We start from the raw sequence: 17,808 nt of genomic DNA on the forward strand, positions 1-17,808 counted from the left end.
CAGCCTTTCCAATTTGGTTGCCTTTTATTTTTCTATCCTGCCTGATTACTCTCGCTAGAACTTCTAGTACAATGTTCTGATAAATTCTGATATGTCATGTTCTCATTTTCATTCGTCTCCACATAGTTACCGATTTTTCTAGCAATTTCTTCTTTGACCCACTGCTTGTTTAAGAGTATGTTATTTAATCTCCATATACTTGTGAAAGTTCTCGTTCTTTCATGATTATTGATTTATAGTGTCATTCCATTGTTATCAGAGAAAGTGCTTTGCATAATTTCAGTGTTTTTAAATTTATGAATATATAGTGACCATCTATTTTGGCTGATATTAGTAATGCTGCTCCTGCTTTCTTTTGAATATAACTTGAGTGGCACATCTTTATCCGTCATTCCACCTTCAATCTATTTATGTCCTTGGATCTAAGGTGAGTATCTTTTTTTATAATTTTTTTTATTCTTTTTTTTTTAATCTTTTTATTTTATTTTTTTTAATACCAAAAAACACAAAGCAAATGCAAACATTCCTATTTTGATCATTCCGTTTCCATATATAATCAGTAATTCACAATATCATCACATAGTTGCATATTCATCATCATAATCATTTCTTGGAACATTTGCAACTATTCAGAAAAAGAAATAAAAAGACAACAGAAAAGAAAATGTATACATACCATACCCCTTATTCCTCCCTTTCACTGATCACTAGCATTTCAAACTAAATTTATTTTAACATTTGTTCCCTCTATTATTTATTTTTATTGCGTATTTTCTGCTCATCTGTTGACAAGGTAGATAAAGGGAGCATCAGACACAAGGTTTTCACAATCACACAGTCACATTGTGAAAGCTATATCATTATACAATCGTCATCAAGAAACATGGCTACTGGAACACAGCTCTACATTTTCAGGTAGTTCCCTCCAGCCTCTCCATTACATCTTGGTTAACAAGGTGATGTCTACTTAATGCGTAAGAATAACCTCCAGGATAACCTCTGGACTCTGGAATCTCTCAGCCATTGACACTTTGTCTCATTTTGCTGTTCCCCCTTTTGGTTGAGAAGGTTCTCTCAATCCCTTGATGCTGAGTCTCAGCTCATTCCAGGATTTCTGTCCCACGTTGCCATGAAGGTCCACATCCCTGGAAGTCATGTCCCACATAGACGGGGGAGGGTGGTGAGTTTGCTTGTCGCGTTTGATGGAGAGAGAGGAGTGGCATCTTACTTCGATTAACATAAAAGGATATGAAGTATACAGCAGTTGACCTTTTTTTTTGTATTTTTTTTATTAATTAAAAAAAAGAAAAGAAATTAACACAACATTTAGAAATTCCATTCTACATATGCACTCAGTAATTCTTAGTATCATCACATAGATGCATGATCATCATTTCCTAGTACATTTGCATCGATTTAGGAAAAGAACTAGCAAAACAGCCGAAAAAGATATAGAATGTCAATATGGAGAAGAAAATTAAAATAATAATAATAAAAAAATATACATATATGAAAAAAGAAAAAGAAAAAAACAAAAACAAAAGATACAAACAAACAAACAAACAAAAAACTATAGTTCAGGTGCAGCTTCATTCAGTGTTTTAACATATTTACATTACAATTAGGTATTATTGTGCTGTCCATTTTTGAGTTTTTGTATCTAGTCCTGTTGCACAGTCTGTATCCCTTCAGCTCCAATTACCCATTATCTTACCCTGTTTCTAACTCCTGCTGGTCTCTGTTACCAATGATATATTCCAAGTTGATTCTCGAATGTCGGTTCACATCAGTGGGACCATACAGTATTTGTCCTTTAGTTTTTGGCTAGACTCACTCAGCATAATGTTCTCTAGGTCCATCCATGTTATTACATGCTTCATAAGTTTAGTCTGTCTTAAAGCTGCATAATATGCCATCGTAGGTACACACCACAGTTTGCTTAGCCACTCGTCCGTCGACGGACACTTTGGCCATCTCCATCTCTTTGCAACTGTAAACAATGCTGCTATAAACACTGGTGTGCAAATGTCCGTCTGTGTCTTTGCCCTTAAGTCCTTTGAGTAGATACCTAGCAGTGGTATTGCTGGGTCGTAATCCATTCTGCCAGTCTATGTCTTTTGATTGGGGAATTCAGTCCATTAACTTTTAGTGTTATTACTGTTTGGATAATATTTTCCTCTACCATTTTGCCTTTTGTATTATGTATATCATATCTGATTTTCCTTCTTTCTACACTTTACTCCATACCTCTCTCTTCTGTCTTTTCGTATCTGACTCTAGTGCTCCCTTTAGTATTTCTTGCAGAGCTGGTCTCTTGGTCACAAATTCTCTCAGTGACTTTTTGTCTATAAATGTTTTAATTTCTTCATTTTTTTTTTATTTTTTTATTTTTTTTATTAACAGAAAGAAAAAAAAAAGAAATTAACACAACATTTAGAAATCATACCGTTCTACATATGCACTCAGTAATTCTTAACATCATCACATAGATGCATGATCATTGTTTCTTAGTACATTTGCATCGATTTAGAGGAACTAGCAACACAACAGGAAAAGATATGAAATGTTAATATAAAGAAAAGAAATAAAAGTAGTAATAATAGTAAAAAACAACAACAACAAACAAACCAACAAGCAAACAAAAACAAAAACAAAACCCTATAGCTCAGATGCAGCTTCATTCAGTGTTTTAACATGATTACTTTACAATTAGGTATTATTGTGCTGTCTAATAATTTCTTCATTTTTGAAGGACAATTTTGCTGGATATAGAAGTCTTGGTTGGCAGTTTTTCTCTTTTAGTAATTTAAATATATCATCCCACTGTCTTCTAGCTTCCATGGTTTCTGCTGAGAAATCTACACATAGTCTTATTGGGTTTCCCTTGTATGTGACAGATTGTTTTTCTCTTGCTGCTTTCAAGATCCTTTCTTTCTCTTTGACCTCTGACATTCTAACTAGTAAGTGTCTTGGAGAACGCCTATTTGGGTCTATTCTCTTTGGGGTGCGCTGCACTTCTTGGATCTGTAATTTTAGGTCTTTCATAAGAGTTGGGAAATTTTCAGTGATAATTTCTTCCATTAGTTTTTCTCCTCCTTTTCCCTTCTCTTCTCCTTCTGGGACACCCACAGCATGTATATTTGTGCGCTTCATATTGTCATTCAGTTCCCTGATCCCCTGCTCAAGTTTTTCCATTCTTTTCCCTATAGTTTCTGTTTCTTTTTGGGATTCAGATGTTCCATCCTCCAGTTCACTAATTGTAGCTTCTGTCTCTTTAAATCTACCATTGTAGGTATCCATTGTTTTTTCTATCTTTTCTACTTTGTCCTTCACTCCCATAAGTTCTGTGATTTGTTTTTTCAGATTTTCTATTTCTTCTTTTTGTTCATCCCATGTCTTCTTCATGTTCTCCCTCAATTTATTGATTTGGTTTTTGAAGAGGTTTTTCCATTTCTGTTCAGCATTAGTTGTCTCAGCTCCTGTATCTCATTTGAACTATTGGTTTATTCCTTTGACTGGGCCATATCTTCAATTTTCCGAGCGTGATCCGTTATTTTCTGCTGGTGTCTGGGCATTTGATCAGATTTCCCTGGGTGTGGGACCCGGCTGGTTGAAAGGTTTTTCTGTGAAATCTCTGGGCTCTGATTTTCTTTTCCTGCCCAGTAGGTGGCGCTCGTGGCACTCGTCTGTCTGCGGGTCCCACCAGTAAAAGATGCTGTGGCTCCTTTAACTTGCCAATCCGAATCTCGCAGTCGGCCCGGGAAACCGCGCGTGGAGTGGGGGTCGCCGGCCACTGCGGCTTGGGGGAGTACCGGTCCAAATTGCCCAGCTGGCCCGAGACGCCAAGCGTGGCGGGAGGGCCCCGCTATCCAACGTTCCCAGTCAGACCGGGAAGCCACGTGCGTGGAGGGGACCCTATATCCAGCCGCCCCGGACCGGGAAAACGCTCGCCCCTTGGGTATCTCACCGCAGCGGATTCTCCCTGCCCGTTCAGCCGCTCCAGAATGGGGTATGCTGTCTTTTTGGTCTCTGTTGTGGCTCCGGAAGCTGTTTCGTATTGTTTCTGTTTCTTTAGTTGCTGTTCTGGAGGAGGAACTAAGACCCCCGCGTCTTACTAAGCCGCCATCTTCTCCGGAAGTCTCCCACAAGGTTTTGTCAAATTATTTTTATTAACAGACTTTCCTCCCTGTTTTAGTTTGCTAAAGCTGCCAGAATGCAACACACCAGAGATGGATCAGCTTTTAATAAGGGGATTTATTTAGTTACAAATTCATAGCTCTTCAGAGGAAAGGTAGCTGGCTTTCATCTGGGTTTCTCTGTCACATGGAAAGGCACACAGTGAATATCTGCTGAGCTTCCCTCTTGGGCTTCTGGGTTCAGATGGCTTTTCCCGGGCTGATTCCTTTTACATCTCTAAACATCTGGGTCTGAGCTCTGAGTGCTGAGATGAGGTATGCTGAATTGCTTGGACTGTGCTGTGCCTGAGCTCTCTTCTGAGAGCTGCTTTCCTCTCTTTTAAGCCTCCAACTAATTAAATTAAATGTCACTCATTGTGGAAGGCACTTTCCTTAAGTCAAAATAGAATATTAAACCAAAAATTTAGCAAGAAATTAAGTTGTTTTATTTTATTATATATGAAGTTTTCCCCTCCTCCCCAAAACACACACTTAGCTGGCTGTTCAGTTCTTTGCCGCTTCAACCTGAGTAACATAACATAGCCAGGAACCAAAAGTAAGCACAAAAGCATTCTGAGAAATTGAGATAGCTTCAGGTTTTACTGCAAGCTATAACTTTGTAGAGGCCTTCATTTATATTATTTTTGGACTCATAATTTGTGTGGCATTCCCACAGCTTGATCTTTTAATTGTCTTCTTAATTAAGAAACAAGTGCACGAGATTCATTGAGGATAAAGAAGAAATCATTCATATCTCATTCAATACATTGAAATGACTGATCAAGCCACATAATTTGCTAGGCTGTGAAGGGATCTGAAGACATGGGAAAGGAGGAAAGAAAGTAGTCTATTGTGGCAATAGTGCTAGTTTAGAGTGGCTGAAGTGGTGAATGAGGGGAAAGGTGAGAGGTGAAACTAAAACTTATACAGGGGCCACATAATGAAAAGTCTTGTGTTTCTATGAGAGACTTGGACTGTGTCTTGAAGACTAGGGTTCAGCCAACTATGGCAAAATCTGGCCTGCTGCCTGTTTGTGTATGACTTGAACCTAAGAATGAGTTTTGTATTTTCAAATGCTGGGGAAAAATTTTTTTAGTGATATTTTGTGATGTGAAAATTATACAAAATTCAAATTTCAGTGCCCATAGATAAAGTTTATTGGAACACAGCCACGCCCATTCCTTTAAGTATTGTTTATAGTTGCTTTTCTGCTACAATGGCAGAGTTGAACAGCTGTCACAGTGACAGTATGACCATCAAAAGCTAAGATGTTTACTTCCTTGCCCTTTACAGAAAATGTTTGCCAATTCTTGCTGTGGATGTTAGAGAGCCACTGAAGAATTTAATCATGACTAACACAATCTTATTTGCATGTTAGCACCTAGTATTGGTAGATCTCTTGACTATCAACTGGAAGATGGGCAAAACTAGAAGCAAGGGGACTGATTAGATTGCAGCAGTGTTTCCTGAACTGTATGTTAGTAGATGTACTGCAGAAAATGTCTCTGTCTTTAGTTTGGGAAATACAGAGTTAACCAAAGGTTAGCAAATTTTTTACTGCTGAACTTATCCAAACTTTATTGTGGAAAGATGAATTGTAAATGTCTAAAAGGAGAACTCAGAGGGCTACATTTTGTTGATGGTTTTAAAGAATATGCCACCATTAAAAGAATGAACAGTAATTAACTATCTTGCCCTCTCTCTGTGTGTGCTTTTCTTCTGGGTGCTTAGTTAACCTGCATCATGCATTGTTATAGTACATATCTCATGACGCATGTTATGGGACAAGCATACCAAGCTGAGTTGAAGTGATTATGTCAATGTAGATTTAATGTTTGCAAAAATCTCATGTGTATTTATTCGGGGGGTTTGGGGCATATGTAAATGATGAATAAGAAAATAAAATTATTGACAAAAAGAGGAACTGAATGAAGACTATTTGAAAAAGAAGGCTGTAAGAATATAGAATTTGAGCAAATGAGCTTAATTGAAAGGCCAGGTTTTTTTTTTTTTTTTTTGCTTATCATGTATCCACAGCACAGCCTACTGCAGGCTTTCAGGCTTTCATACTTTTCCTTTGGGGCCAAAGATTAAATAGCTTGGAGGAATTTATACCTGTCTACTCTTAGTATCAAAGCTCTTCTTGTTTACTTTAGCCTTTTCTAAGGTTTTAAAAGTTCATAATGCCATTTAAAATGCTTTTCAGTTAAGCTCAGACCTAAGTATTAAAGAAATCTCTAGTTTTAGCAGAAGAATTAAAGTATACTCAATGTAAAATCTGCCAATGGTTATCAGAAATTAATTTTAGATCAAATTTCTAATCCATTTTTGTTTTATAACCAGGCTTCCCTAATATCTATATAACTATATTTAATAATACTAAGTTATCTACATTTATCAAAGTCCTTTTGATTTGGGGGCAGAAACATATAATAGGTATTTTAGAAACAAGGAATATAAATTATTAAATCAGCATAACAAAATGACTAAGTATTTTTTTATTTATATTAACATCAATTTGTTCTCTCTTTGAACAGATGATGAATAAGGTATTTGGAGGTACTGTGCACAAAAAAGTGTTAGAGAAGATGGAGTCTTCAACATTAGTGTGGATAACACTTGCTCTTTATTCAGGTATTATAGATATTTTTAGATAAACAAGAACATTAGTGGATTAAGTAATAACTTACTTAAAGTTGGTACTATTCTTCATACTTGAAAGTTCTATAATCCGTAGACAAAATTAAGGCCACAGGAGATGATACAGGAATAACGATCGTATTTGCCTTCCAGTTGAATGTCATGGTGGTGGAAGATGGTAGTAGGAATGAAGAGAGCACTTACGAAATAACTTGAAAGCACCTGTACAGCACTGGAACCCTGTTTGGCATTGCATATTGCGATGCCAACATTTTTAGTTTTCCCTTTTCATTCTTTGGTGCCAAGTATGATGCCATACATTAGAGTGCCAAATGTGACAAATAGTTAATGTCTTAACCTGTCAACTCTACTATATATATATATGTAAATACTCTTCCCCCATAGCCCCTTTCTTGCTGAATACTTAAAGAGCCATCCAATTATTGAACTCATCACTAAGTATTTAGTGTATTTCTTTCTTTCTCACCTCTGTGTTGAGGCAGAGAAATGCACTTTGCCATGTGATCTTTCTCAAATAATGAATGTATTATATGTTTAAGATGCTGAAAGATCAGAAAATATATTTTAGTCACTTAGTTTCTTTATGTGAGAATTTTCATGCTTTGTGTAAAGCCCTTTTTAGTGTACTATTGTATGTTACTCTTTTTTAATGAAAATTTCATTTTTATTTTAAAATCACATTTTCCCCTACCTGCATGAAGTTTATGAAATGCAGGCTGAAGCATTTGTGGGTAAATAATATTACTTTTTATTATCATTTCTTTAAACTGTGCTATTTTTAGTTATAGGGTTTTTTTTATTTATTTAATATTTTTATTGACAAATCTTTACACACAAACATTCCATACATGGTGTGTAGTCAGTGACTCACAATATCATCACACAGTTGTGTATTCATCACCATGATCATTTTTTAGAAGATTTTTGTCACTCCAGAAAGAGAAATAAAAAGAAAAAAACTCATGCATGCCATACCCTTTACCCCTCCTTCTCACTGACTAATAGTATTTCCATCTACCTAATATATTTTACCCCTTATCTCACATTTTATTTATTTATTTTTATCCATATATATATATATATATATATATATATATTTTTTTTTTTTTTTTTTTTTTTTTAAAGACAGAGAAGGAAGGAAGGATGGAAGGAAGGAAGGAAGGAAGAAAGGGAAACATCTTTAAACATTTTCTTGTTTTATTATATTTTGTTTGTTTGTTTGTTTTTTACATGGGCTGGGGCCGGGAATCGAACCGGGGTCCTCCGGCATGGCAGGCAAGCACTCTTGCCCGCTGAGCCACCGCGGCCCGCCCTATATTTTTTTTTTGTATGCTTATGGCAGGGTCACATTCCATTACTTTTCCATACAAGTATCCTGTTATTGCAGCACCATTTTCTTGAATTTTTGTTTGTTTGTTTTGTTTGGGAGAAGTGCATGGACCATGAATCCCAGGTCTCCTGCATGGCAGGTGAGAATCTACCACTGAACTACCCTTGTATCCCCTATCCATATATTTTTACTCTGTCCATACCTTGGATATCAGACACAAGATTTTCACAATCACACAGTCCCATTGTACACGATATATCTTTATATACAATTGTCTTCAGGAATCTAGACTACTGGAACACAGCTCAACAGTTTCAGGTACCCTCCAGCCACTCTAACACACCATAAACTAAAAAGGGATATCTAAATAATGCATCATAATAACCTCTAGAATCACCCCTTGATTCTGTTTGAAATCTCTCAGCCATTGAAACTATTTTGTCTCATATTTCTCTTCCCCCTTTGGGGCAAGAAGGCTTTCTCAATCCCTTGATGTCGGGTCCTAGCTCATCTGGGATTTCTGTCCCACATTGCCAGGGAGATTTACACCCCTAGGATTCATATCCCATGTAGCTGGGAGGGCAGTGAGTTCACCTGCCAAGTTGGCTTAGAGAGAGAGAGAGGCCACATCTGAGCAATAAAAGAGGTTCTCTAGGGGTGAATCTTAGGCTTAATTCTAAGTAGACCTACCCTATCCATTGCAGAAATAAGTTTCATAGGGGCAAACCCCAAGATCAGGGGCTTGGCCTGTTGATTTGGTTATCCCCATTGCTTGTGAGAATGTCAGAAATTCTCCAAATGGGGAAGTTGAGGATTTCCTCCTTTCTCCCCAGCCCCTGAAGGGGACTTTGTGAATACTTGTGTGTTCACTGTGCAGATTGCTTTGGGATATATCGGGGCATCACACTAACCTGGACAGACCAAAAATATCTCATGCCCTATTCAATATTCCATGTACTTATGGTGTTCAGGTAAACTGATCATACAGTTAAATTAGTTAACATACTACCCAAACCATAAATTTTGCATGCAATAAACATCTCTCCCTTTAGTCTCACACAAATTGAAGTTTTAAAATATGAATCACCTTCATTCATATCTCTGGTCTGTCTGATCCCTTTTCAACTTTTTGGTTTATTTTAAAAACATATATATATATATATATGTTTTTACATGGGCAGGCACCAGGAATCAAACCTGGGTCTACGGTATGGCAGGCTAGAACTCTGCCATTGAGCCACTGTTGCCCTCCCAATAATGTATATTTTTAAAGGCTTCATTGACTTGTGCTCAAATTCTTCATGAATAGTTTGCTCCAAATTAGACAGGTTAGAAATTTAAAAATTCAAGTCTTGAACTGATTTTTATCTGAAGTGAAAATACAGTCCTTCCTCAAGACCCAACTACTGGCTGTGGTAGGCTCTTGAGGAAAGGCAAAAGTAAGTTGATCTGTCTTTAAAGATTCTTATGTTTTAAAAGGAAGATGAATTTAAAAAAATTAAGATTGCTAGAAATAATTTGATCAACTGAAGGTACTCATTGCCAACTTCACTTGAAATTCAGTGCTCATTTCAAGTCATGCTGAACGATGTTGCTTACATTCATCTCTATTTCCAGTGACTAGTCTTTGGAACTGCATCAGGCATCTTGCTGGTGATTAAGGAAGGCATATGATTTTACAAGAAGCTTGAGAAGTAAAGATTTAGTTAAAATTTAAAATTTTTGTCTGTATTTCTAGCTCTAAAAATCTACGACTCATTCAGAATAACAGGGAGAACACCAACAACATATCCCTAAACCATCCTTTTGGCTTTGATGTGCCTTATCATCTTGCTTTATTTTTAATTTAATCTAATATTCCTTAGTGTTTAATATCTAGTCCTCATTTAGATTTTCCCCTAATGTAAAAAATATCTTTTTTTATGATTGATTTGTTTGAGTCAAGATCCAGAAAATGTCCACATATTGCATTTGGTTAATGTTACTTATGTTTGTTTTAATCTGTAATATCTTTCCTCCTCCTTTTTTTTTTTTTTCATGGACAGACAGCATGGCAGGTGGGAATTCTGCCACTGAGCCACCATTGCACCGCTCTCCTCCTCCTCCTTTCTTAAATGCCATTACTTTCTTGGGCATTTGAGTTTCACATTGCTCCTAGGTTGCCATTGCCTCTAGACTTTTTTAGTGGACAGAGTTTAAAAAAAAATGTGTTCTTTTATAAAGAGAAAGCAAAATCATTAGCACATATTATTTGCAATTTAAATGAAAGATTTTAGGTTTTTACCTTATTCCTTTTTTATCTCCTTACTTTTCAGCCAAAAATCTTGATTTCTAATTACGTTATGAATTGTTTTAACCTAAAATACATGTAGCTAGACTATACATACCATAGCTGCAAAATAATATCAGTAATAGTATTATTACTACTAATATAACTACTCAGTAGAGGAATAATGTTGAAATTATTGTTTTAAAGTCTCTTGGAATAATTTCTTTCTCTGTGTGTGTGGTTATACCACCAATTTCACATAGTGCTCCAGTTTTCAATTTTTATGGATTTCCTTTTCAGCGATTTTATTCTTTCATTTGCTTTATTTTTTATAACAGACGGAATGAACTTAAGTTCTAGCAGTGTTACACTGTTATATACCTTTATCTAATTTCTTGATCTATTCATGTGACAAGCATGTATTTCTAAAGCAAAAGAACCCATTAACCATGACTTTAAGATCTCTGTGTGGCACTTTTATTTTTTGCATGTGTAGGGACCTTCAGAAGGAAGAACTTGTTTTGCTTACACATGGAGACAGTGTACACAAAGTAGCTGATGGATTCAAGGTTGTGGCATGTTCTGGAAACATCGTAGCAGGTGAGGATTCTAAAAATTTTGTGTATTGTACTTTAAAAAAAAAAATTATCCGAGAGTGTAAGCTTATGTTTCGGAACGAGGTACTGCTTTTGAGTTTCCTTATTTTTTGAAGATGTTGTAAAGGTGGTAGAATCAACCTAATTATGTAAATGGAATTTAATATTAGATGGATTTTTCAGAACTCACTATTTTACTTTTTCAGAACTCACTATTTTACTCTGAAATACTTTAAAAATATTCATCTTAATATAAGTTGATTTTTTTTTTTTTTTTTTTGGTGCATGGTCCGGGAATTGAACCTGGGTTTCCTGCCTGGAAGGCAAGCATTCTGCCACTGAACCACCCATATACCCCTAATATAAGTTTTTTAAACATAAAATAAAGCTATACTTTTACAACTCAGGAAAAATTTGAGAACAGTCTGTCTTCCTTCCATGCTGTATTCATAGTTGCCTGCTTTTTGTGCCTTAGTGCATTTCTCTGAACTAGGGGTTTGCAAACTGTGGCCTGCAGGTCAAATCCAGCCTATGGTCTGTTTTTGTATGCTCTGGGACTAAAAATAGTTTTTACATTATTAAAGAGTTATAAAAAAAGACATGTAGTACTCAAAACCTAAAATATTTACTATATTGCCCTTTACAGAAACTTTGCCAACTCCTCAACTAATTTGGTTCCCTACCTTTTTTTTATCACTTTCCTATCACATTTAAAAAAATTTTATTAGTAAAATCAATCAACATACAATATGAACATGCTTTTTTCAATCACATAGTTGTATATTCATCATCATGATCATTTCTTAGAACATTTGCATCAGTTCAGAAAAAGAAATAAAAAGAAAACAAAAAAATTCATGCATACCATACCCCTTACCCCTCCCTTTCATTGATCCCAAGCATTTCAGTCTACTAAATTTATTTTAACATTTGTTCCCCCTATTATTTATTTATTTTTAATCCATATGTTTTAGTCATCTATCCATAAGGTAGATAAAAGAAGCATCCAGACACAAGGTTTTCATAATCACACAGTCACATTGCAAAAGCTGTATCATTATTCAGTCATCTTCAAGAAACATGGCTACAGGAACACAGCTCTGCGTTTTCAGGCAGTTCTCGCCAACTTCTCTGTTACACCTTAACTAAAAAGGTGGTATCTATTTAATGTGTGAGAATAACCTCCAGGATAACCTCTCAGCTCTGTTTGGAATCTCTCAGCCATTGATCCCTACCTTTTTTAGGAAGAAAAATTGATTTTCTGGCAGCCTAAAGTTTTGGTTTGCTTACTTGAATGACTGTAAATGTAAATAATCAGTAATAGTTCTGGGAATCAGGAAAAGAAGAATTAGGATTTATCAATAAAAATTCCTTTGTTCAAGATGCCTTATGCAAATAAGTTGAAAAACATTTACTATGAATAAACTAAATTGATAAACTGCTTCTTGTTACTTAACGAAATTTATCAAGAGTAATTTTCGTATGGAAAGGTTTTTGTTTCATATGAAAATCAGTAGCAGTAATTCATTCAGCAAATATTTGAGTACCTACTGTGTGCTAGGTACCAAAGATACAATGATGAGCAAAATAGACAAACTCTCTGTTCAGCATTCTAGATGCACATGGCCAGACAATACACAAGCAAATACAGAATATGGCAGATGTCAGGGTTTAAGCACATTGGCAAAGCAAATGGGCAAAAAGGAAAGGTATTGCGGTTGTATATTTGGTTAGGAATGTTGCTAATTTTTATATAGACTATTCAGGGAGCAAATTCCTAGAAGATGAAATTGGGCCTGAAGGTAGTAAATGGCTGACCCCATTGAATATTTGGGGGAAGAGCCTTTTAGAAATAGTAAATAAGTACAGAGCTCCTGGGATGGACCATATTTGAAGAATAGTAAGGAGACAGCTGTGGTTCTAGCAGTGTAAGCAAGGATGGGGAACATGGTAGAAGCTGAGGTCAGAGAGGTAATTGGAGTTCAGAACATAGAGACTTTGTGCCGATGTAAAAACCTTGGCTTTACATGTAGTGAGGTGGACCTTTGAACCAAAGTGAGATATAGTTCAGTATCATCTTTGCTACAGTGAGGAGAAAAAAGACAGTCAAAGGTAGAAGCTAAAAGACTAGCTAGGAATCTATTGCAGTAAACAGGAGAGAAAACAGTGGTTTCTTGGACCAGAGTGATAGAATTGGAATGGTAAAGAATGATCGGATTCTGATGTTTTGAAGGGAGAGACAAATAATTTACTGTTGGGTTAGAGGTGGAGTAAGAGAGGAGAACGAAGTTCTAACTCCCAACTTTTTGGCCCGAGCAACCAGAAGGATAAGATTTCTTTTTACCTGATGGGAAAGACTGTAGGAGTTGGGGTTTGCATACTAAATTTGAGATTCCTTAGTAGACCGTGAAATGTAGGTGTCAAGTAGGCAATTATATGTATGAATCTACACTTTAGAGGAGAAAACTGGACTAGAAGTCTAAATTTGGGGTTTTAACAGCCAGTAAGTGGAATTTAAGGCCATGAGAGTATGAAATTACTTAGTGTGTAGACAAGAGATTTGATAGCCAAATACTGGGCCATTCCATGTGTAAAGGTGGGTGAGATGCAGAGGAGCCAGCAAAGAGGATTCAGAAGAAGCAACCAGTGAAATAAAAGTGAACCAAGTACAGAAAGTGTGGAATACTCTGGTGTAGTAGAGTGAGTATGAGTTTGGGAGCTTGCCAGGCCTGCTATAGCTGCTTAATTAGCTGCTAGTTTAGGCAAGTTTCTTAATATCTCAGAACCATAAAATAGAGATAATGCAGCACCTGTGTAAAATATTTAGCTTGACATTTGCTGCTTAGTAGATAATAATTGTCAGAAACACTTTATTCATGTCCATGGAGTTATATTTGTGTTTAATAGTAACCAGGAAAAATTACTTAGAATATTCTGACAGGTGTGATTTATGAGATTCTTCTTATATATAAAATTGGTAGCTAACAAGCTATGCATTGCATGTGAAAGCCATGTGGGGCCTGAGAACCAGAGTTGGATCATCATTACAGTAAATGGACAAGATAATTGAAACAGCCTGAATGGAAAAGTGAGGTTATTATGAAGTAATCTCTGTGCAGCATTTATTGTGCTGTTTTGTAGCTCATTAAGTACTGTATAAAGAAAGACTTTTATAAAGAAAGATTCTGACAATCTTTATAAAACAAACTTTATTTGTATTGTGTATATTTTTTCCCTGTGACCAGAAATCTACCAAACTGTTTCAATTTTAATGGGGGGGGTGTGTGTGTGTGTGTAAAATTGTGAGGAATTAATTGACAGTATTGGCTGAGTATAACATGAAAAAAAAATAATTTGTGACTTTTTTTCTCTAAAGGTATAGCAAATGAATCTAAAAAATTATATGGAGTGCAATTCCACCCTGAAGTTGGCCTTACAGAAAATGGAAAAGTAATACTGAAGAATTTCCTCTATGATATAGCTGGGTGCAGTGGGACCTTCACTGTGCAGAATAGAGAACTTGAGTGCATTCGAGAGATCCAAGAAAGCGTAGGAACATCAAAAGTTTTGGTAAATAATTTTCATCTGGAGGTTTACAGAGACTTACGTCAATAATATAGAACTGGAGCAGGATTCCTCAACACAGCCCTTAAATGTTATCTGGGTTAACGTATACCTTCTGAGGAGTACTGTTTCAGAGTATTTTTTTTAGTTACTAGACATACCTTTGATACAAACAGTGCTTTTAGGTAACAGTTTAGACAGATAGTTTTTAGTTTCTTTTTTGCTCATACTGCTCAGTTTGATTTTTCTTTGCATTTCACTCTGTAGGTTTTACTCAGTGGTAGAGTAGATTCAACAGTTTGCACGGCCTTGCTGAATCATGCTTTGAATCAAGATCAAGTCATTGCTGTGCACATTGATAATGGCTTGATGAGAAAACGAGAGAGCCAGTCTGTAGAAGAGGCCTTCAAAAAGCTTGGAATTCAGGTCAAAGGTATTGATGAATTCCAGAAAAGTTCATTTACATGGCAGCACTTGTTTAATCAAATCCAGCCTTATACTTTAAGTGAGCACATTGCCTTAACCAATTACAGTTTTCCCAAAAGGTCAAGGTTGAAAGTATTTTTTACTTTTATGTTATAATTACTTTGGGTTCAAGAGAGTTCCTAACATAAATTTTAAAACTCTTGATTACTGCTGCTATACTTAAGTCAATAAATTGCCATTTTCCATCTACCACTTTGTTCTCTTCTAGTTATTCTCTCTCTTCCTATTATTTTTTCACACTCTGCTCCATAGTATTATTTATACATAAGAATGCCCAAGTCTTCTTATTACTGATTTGGATGTAAAGATTATTTTGTAAACAGAAAGGTTTACACAGAGAGGGGGGTGGGGGAAAACTATTCACTTTTTTTTTTTAAGTTCACTTAGTAAACTTTTTAAGCTTTTATATTTGTGGATATCTTTGTACTTTTTAAATAGAATATGTAATCAATAGTTATAGTGAAAAGAGGTCAGTAATTTAATGATGAAAATTGTGCATGTTATTGAATTAATTGGAATTGATACCATAAAGCTGAATAAAGAGTATAGAAGACTTATGGTTAAATGTGAAGTGAGCATGAATCTATTCCTCTAGCAGTAAAGGGATAAAACAAATGTAATGGCCCAAGAATAAGGAGTAGATGAGATAATAGCAAACTAATGGTTTCAGTGAAATGGAAGGTAGAAGATGGATAAAGTGACTTTTCTCTGATAAGCTGATGAAGGTTAAATTTTAGAGCCCCCAACTCTTCCCAAGTTCTGAGAAGGTCCCTAGCATTGAGTTCACATGGTCATATGCTTTTGTGAAATTTGCAAGTAAGTTATTTTAATGTGCAATTGATTTAAGTTTGCTGTCTCTTACTACTTACTCTGGCTTGCCCTCTGCTGGGTGGTGTTGGAGTTGTGTGGGCGTTTCTGGATCTGTCTAAGAGAGAATTGAGTTGGGGATACAAAAAGTTTGGATTTCATGATATATGTGATTTGCAGACAGTTCTGTGTACAGTTAAGTTATTGTTATCGATCGCAGTATACGCTGTGGTTTTTTAACGACCTAATTTGTTATTCTTTTCCTTGAAGGGTGCTTCTTAATTGTAAAAATTTCAGGCCCCACAAAATACTTGTATCTGTTTCTGGTAAATGACATAGTAGAAAGTAGAGGAAATGGAAACTGCATGGCAGGGCATCTAACAAAAAGCAAATGAATTTGTGCTGCAGACTTCTGAGAAACTCAGGAGATTTGAGGCAGTGGTTTGTGTGTGTATGTGTGTGTCAGGGGGAGTCATGCATGTATGGAGGACCTAAAACAGAGAAGCAGATCCTTTTCCATAACATAGGAGCAAACTGCTGCTCTGTCTTCCTGGTAGATGACAGCAGGTTTATTCTCTGGAGAGACTAGACAAGGGAGGCCTAGATTTGGGTCTATCAGTACCAGGCAGGTGTTGAGGACGGGGTAAGGTTCTACATTAGGAATGATAGGATTAAGTAAAAATGTACATACTGAATGATTATCCACCCATACCCCCCCACTTCCCACTCCTCCTTCCCCACACGCTACTTTGATTCAACTGCCAGAATACTGATAGGCAGGAGATTTGAGGCATTCTCCTCTGGGATAATTGACCAATTTAAGAGAAATACCTAAACATTTGTGGAGGTGTGTCAATGAAACAGCCAGCTGCCTTATTTTACAGTGAAGCCCACCAGTTGTTAAGCCTTATGTTCTAGTTTTCTAGTTCCTGGAATACAATATACCAGAAATGGAACAGCTTTTAAAAGGGGAATTTAATAAATTTCTAGTTTACAGTTCTGAGGCTGTAGAAATGTTCTAATTAAAGCAAGTCTATAGAAATGTCTGATCTAAGGCATCCAGGGAAAAATACCTTGATTCAGGAAGGCCGATGAGATTCAGGGTTTCTCTCCCAACAGGAAAGGTACCTGGCGAACTTGGCGACATCTGCTAGCTTTCCTCCCAGGCTCTTGTTCATTGCGCTCCCCTGGGGACATATTCTTTCTTCATCTCCAAAGGTCTCTGACAGTGGCGTGGGCTCTGTGCTTCGTGGCTTTCGTCATTCTCTGCTTTTTCAGAATCTCAAGCCTTTTCCAAAATGCTTCCTCTTTTAAAGGATTCCAGTAAAGTAATCAAGACCCACCTGGAATGGGTGGAGACACATCTCCATCTAATCAAGTTTAATACCCACAATTGATCGAATCACAGTTCTGTGGAGATGATCTAATCTAGCCTCCAACGTATAGTGCTCGATGGGGATTAGAAGAAATGGCTGCATTTACAAAATGGGATTAGGATTAAAATATAGCTTTTCTGGGGTACATAAATCCTTTCACACTGACATACTACCAAATTAAACTCTTAGTTCAGCACCTTGCTCTTAAATATAAAAGAACATCAAAGATTGCTAGTATGTTCATAAATATCAGTACTTTACGAGACTAATCAATATGCAATTCTGAGGACTTTGATTCCCTGTATACCAACCAGTGCTTTTGACCCTTCAGGTCATGCTTCTTGTGACTTTTGCTTATTGCTCTTGTAGAGCAGTGAACACAAAAAAAGCAGCCAGTGTAATTTGTGATATCATGGCTGTAGATCATTACAGGCTCAGGATTTTCAAAAGAGCAAATGTTTTGAAAGCTCCAGCACGGAACTCTGTTAATCATAACTTACTGTTCAGGAATATGTAGGCGAACTTGGGAGAGATCAAATAATCT

General features: G+C 36.3%; 1 protein-coding gene across 1 annotated transcript in view; it reads left to right on the forward strand.

The window, feature by feature from the left end:
- Window positions 1–17,808, forward strand: part of LOC143683101 (GMP synthase [glutamine-hydrolyzing]-like) — a 67,796-nt gene that overhangs the window by 17,396 nt on the left and 32,592 nt on the right. Inside the window, exons 2-4 of the mRNA XM_077159372.1 lie at window positions 10,932–11,035; window positions 14,408–14,601; window positions 14,863–15,028. Of these exons, the coding sequence (XP_077015487.1) occupies window positions 10,932–11,035; window positions 14,408–14,601; window positions 14,863–15,028 (464 nt within the window). The remainder of the gene's footprint in view (window positions 1–10,931; window positions 11,036–14,407; window positions 14,602–14,862; window positions 15,029–17,808) is intronic.

This window comes from Tamandua tetradactyla, chromosome 5, assembly GCF_023851605.1.
Source record: "Tamandua tetradactyla isolate mTamTet1 chromosome 5, mTamTet1.pri, whole genome shotgun sequence".
NCBI classification, from domain to species: Eukaryota; Metazoa; Chordata; class Mammalia; order Pilosa; family Myrmecophagidae; genus Tamandua; species Tamandua tetradactyla.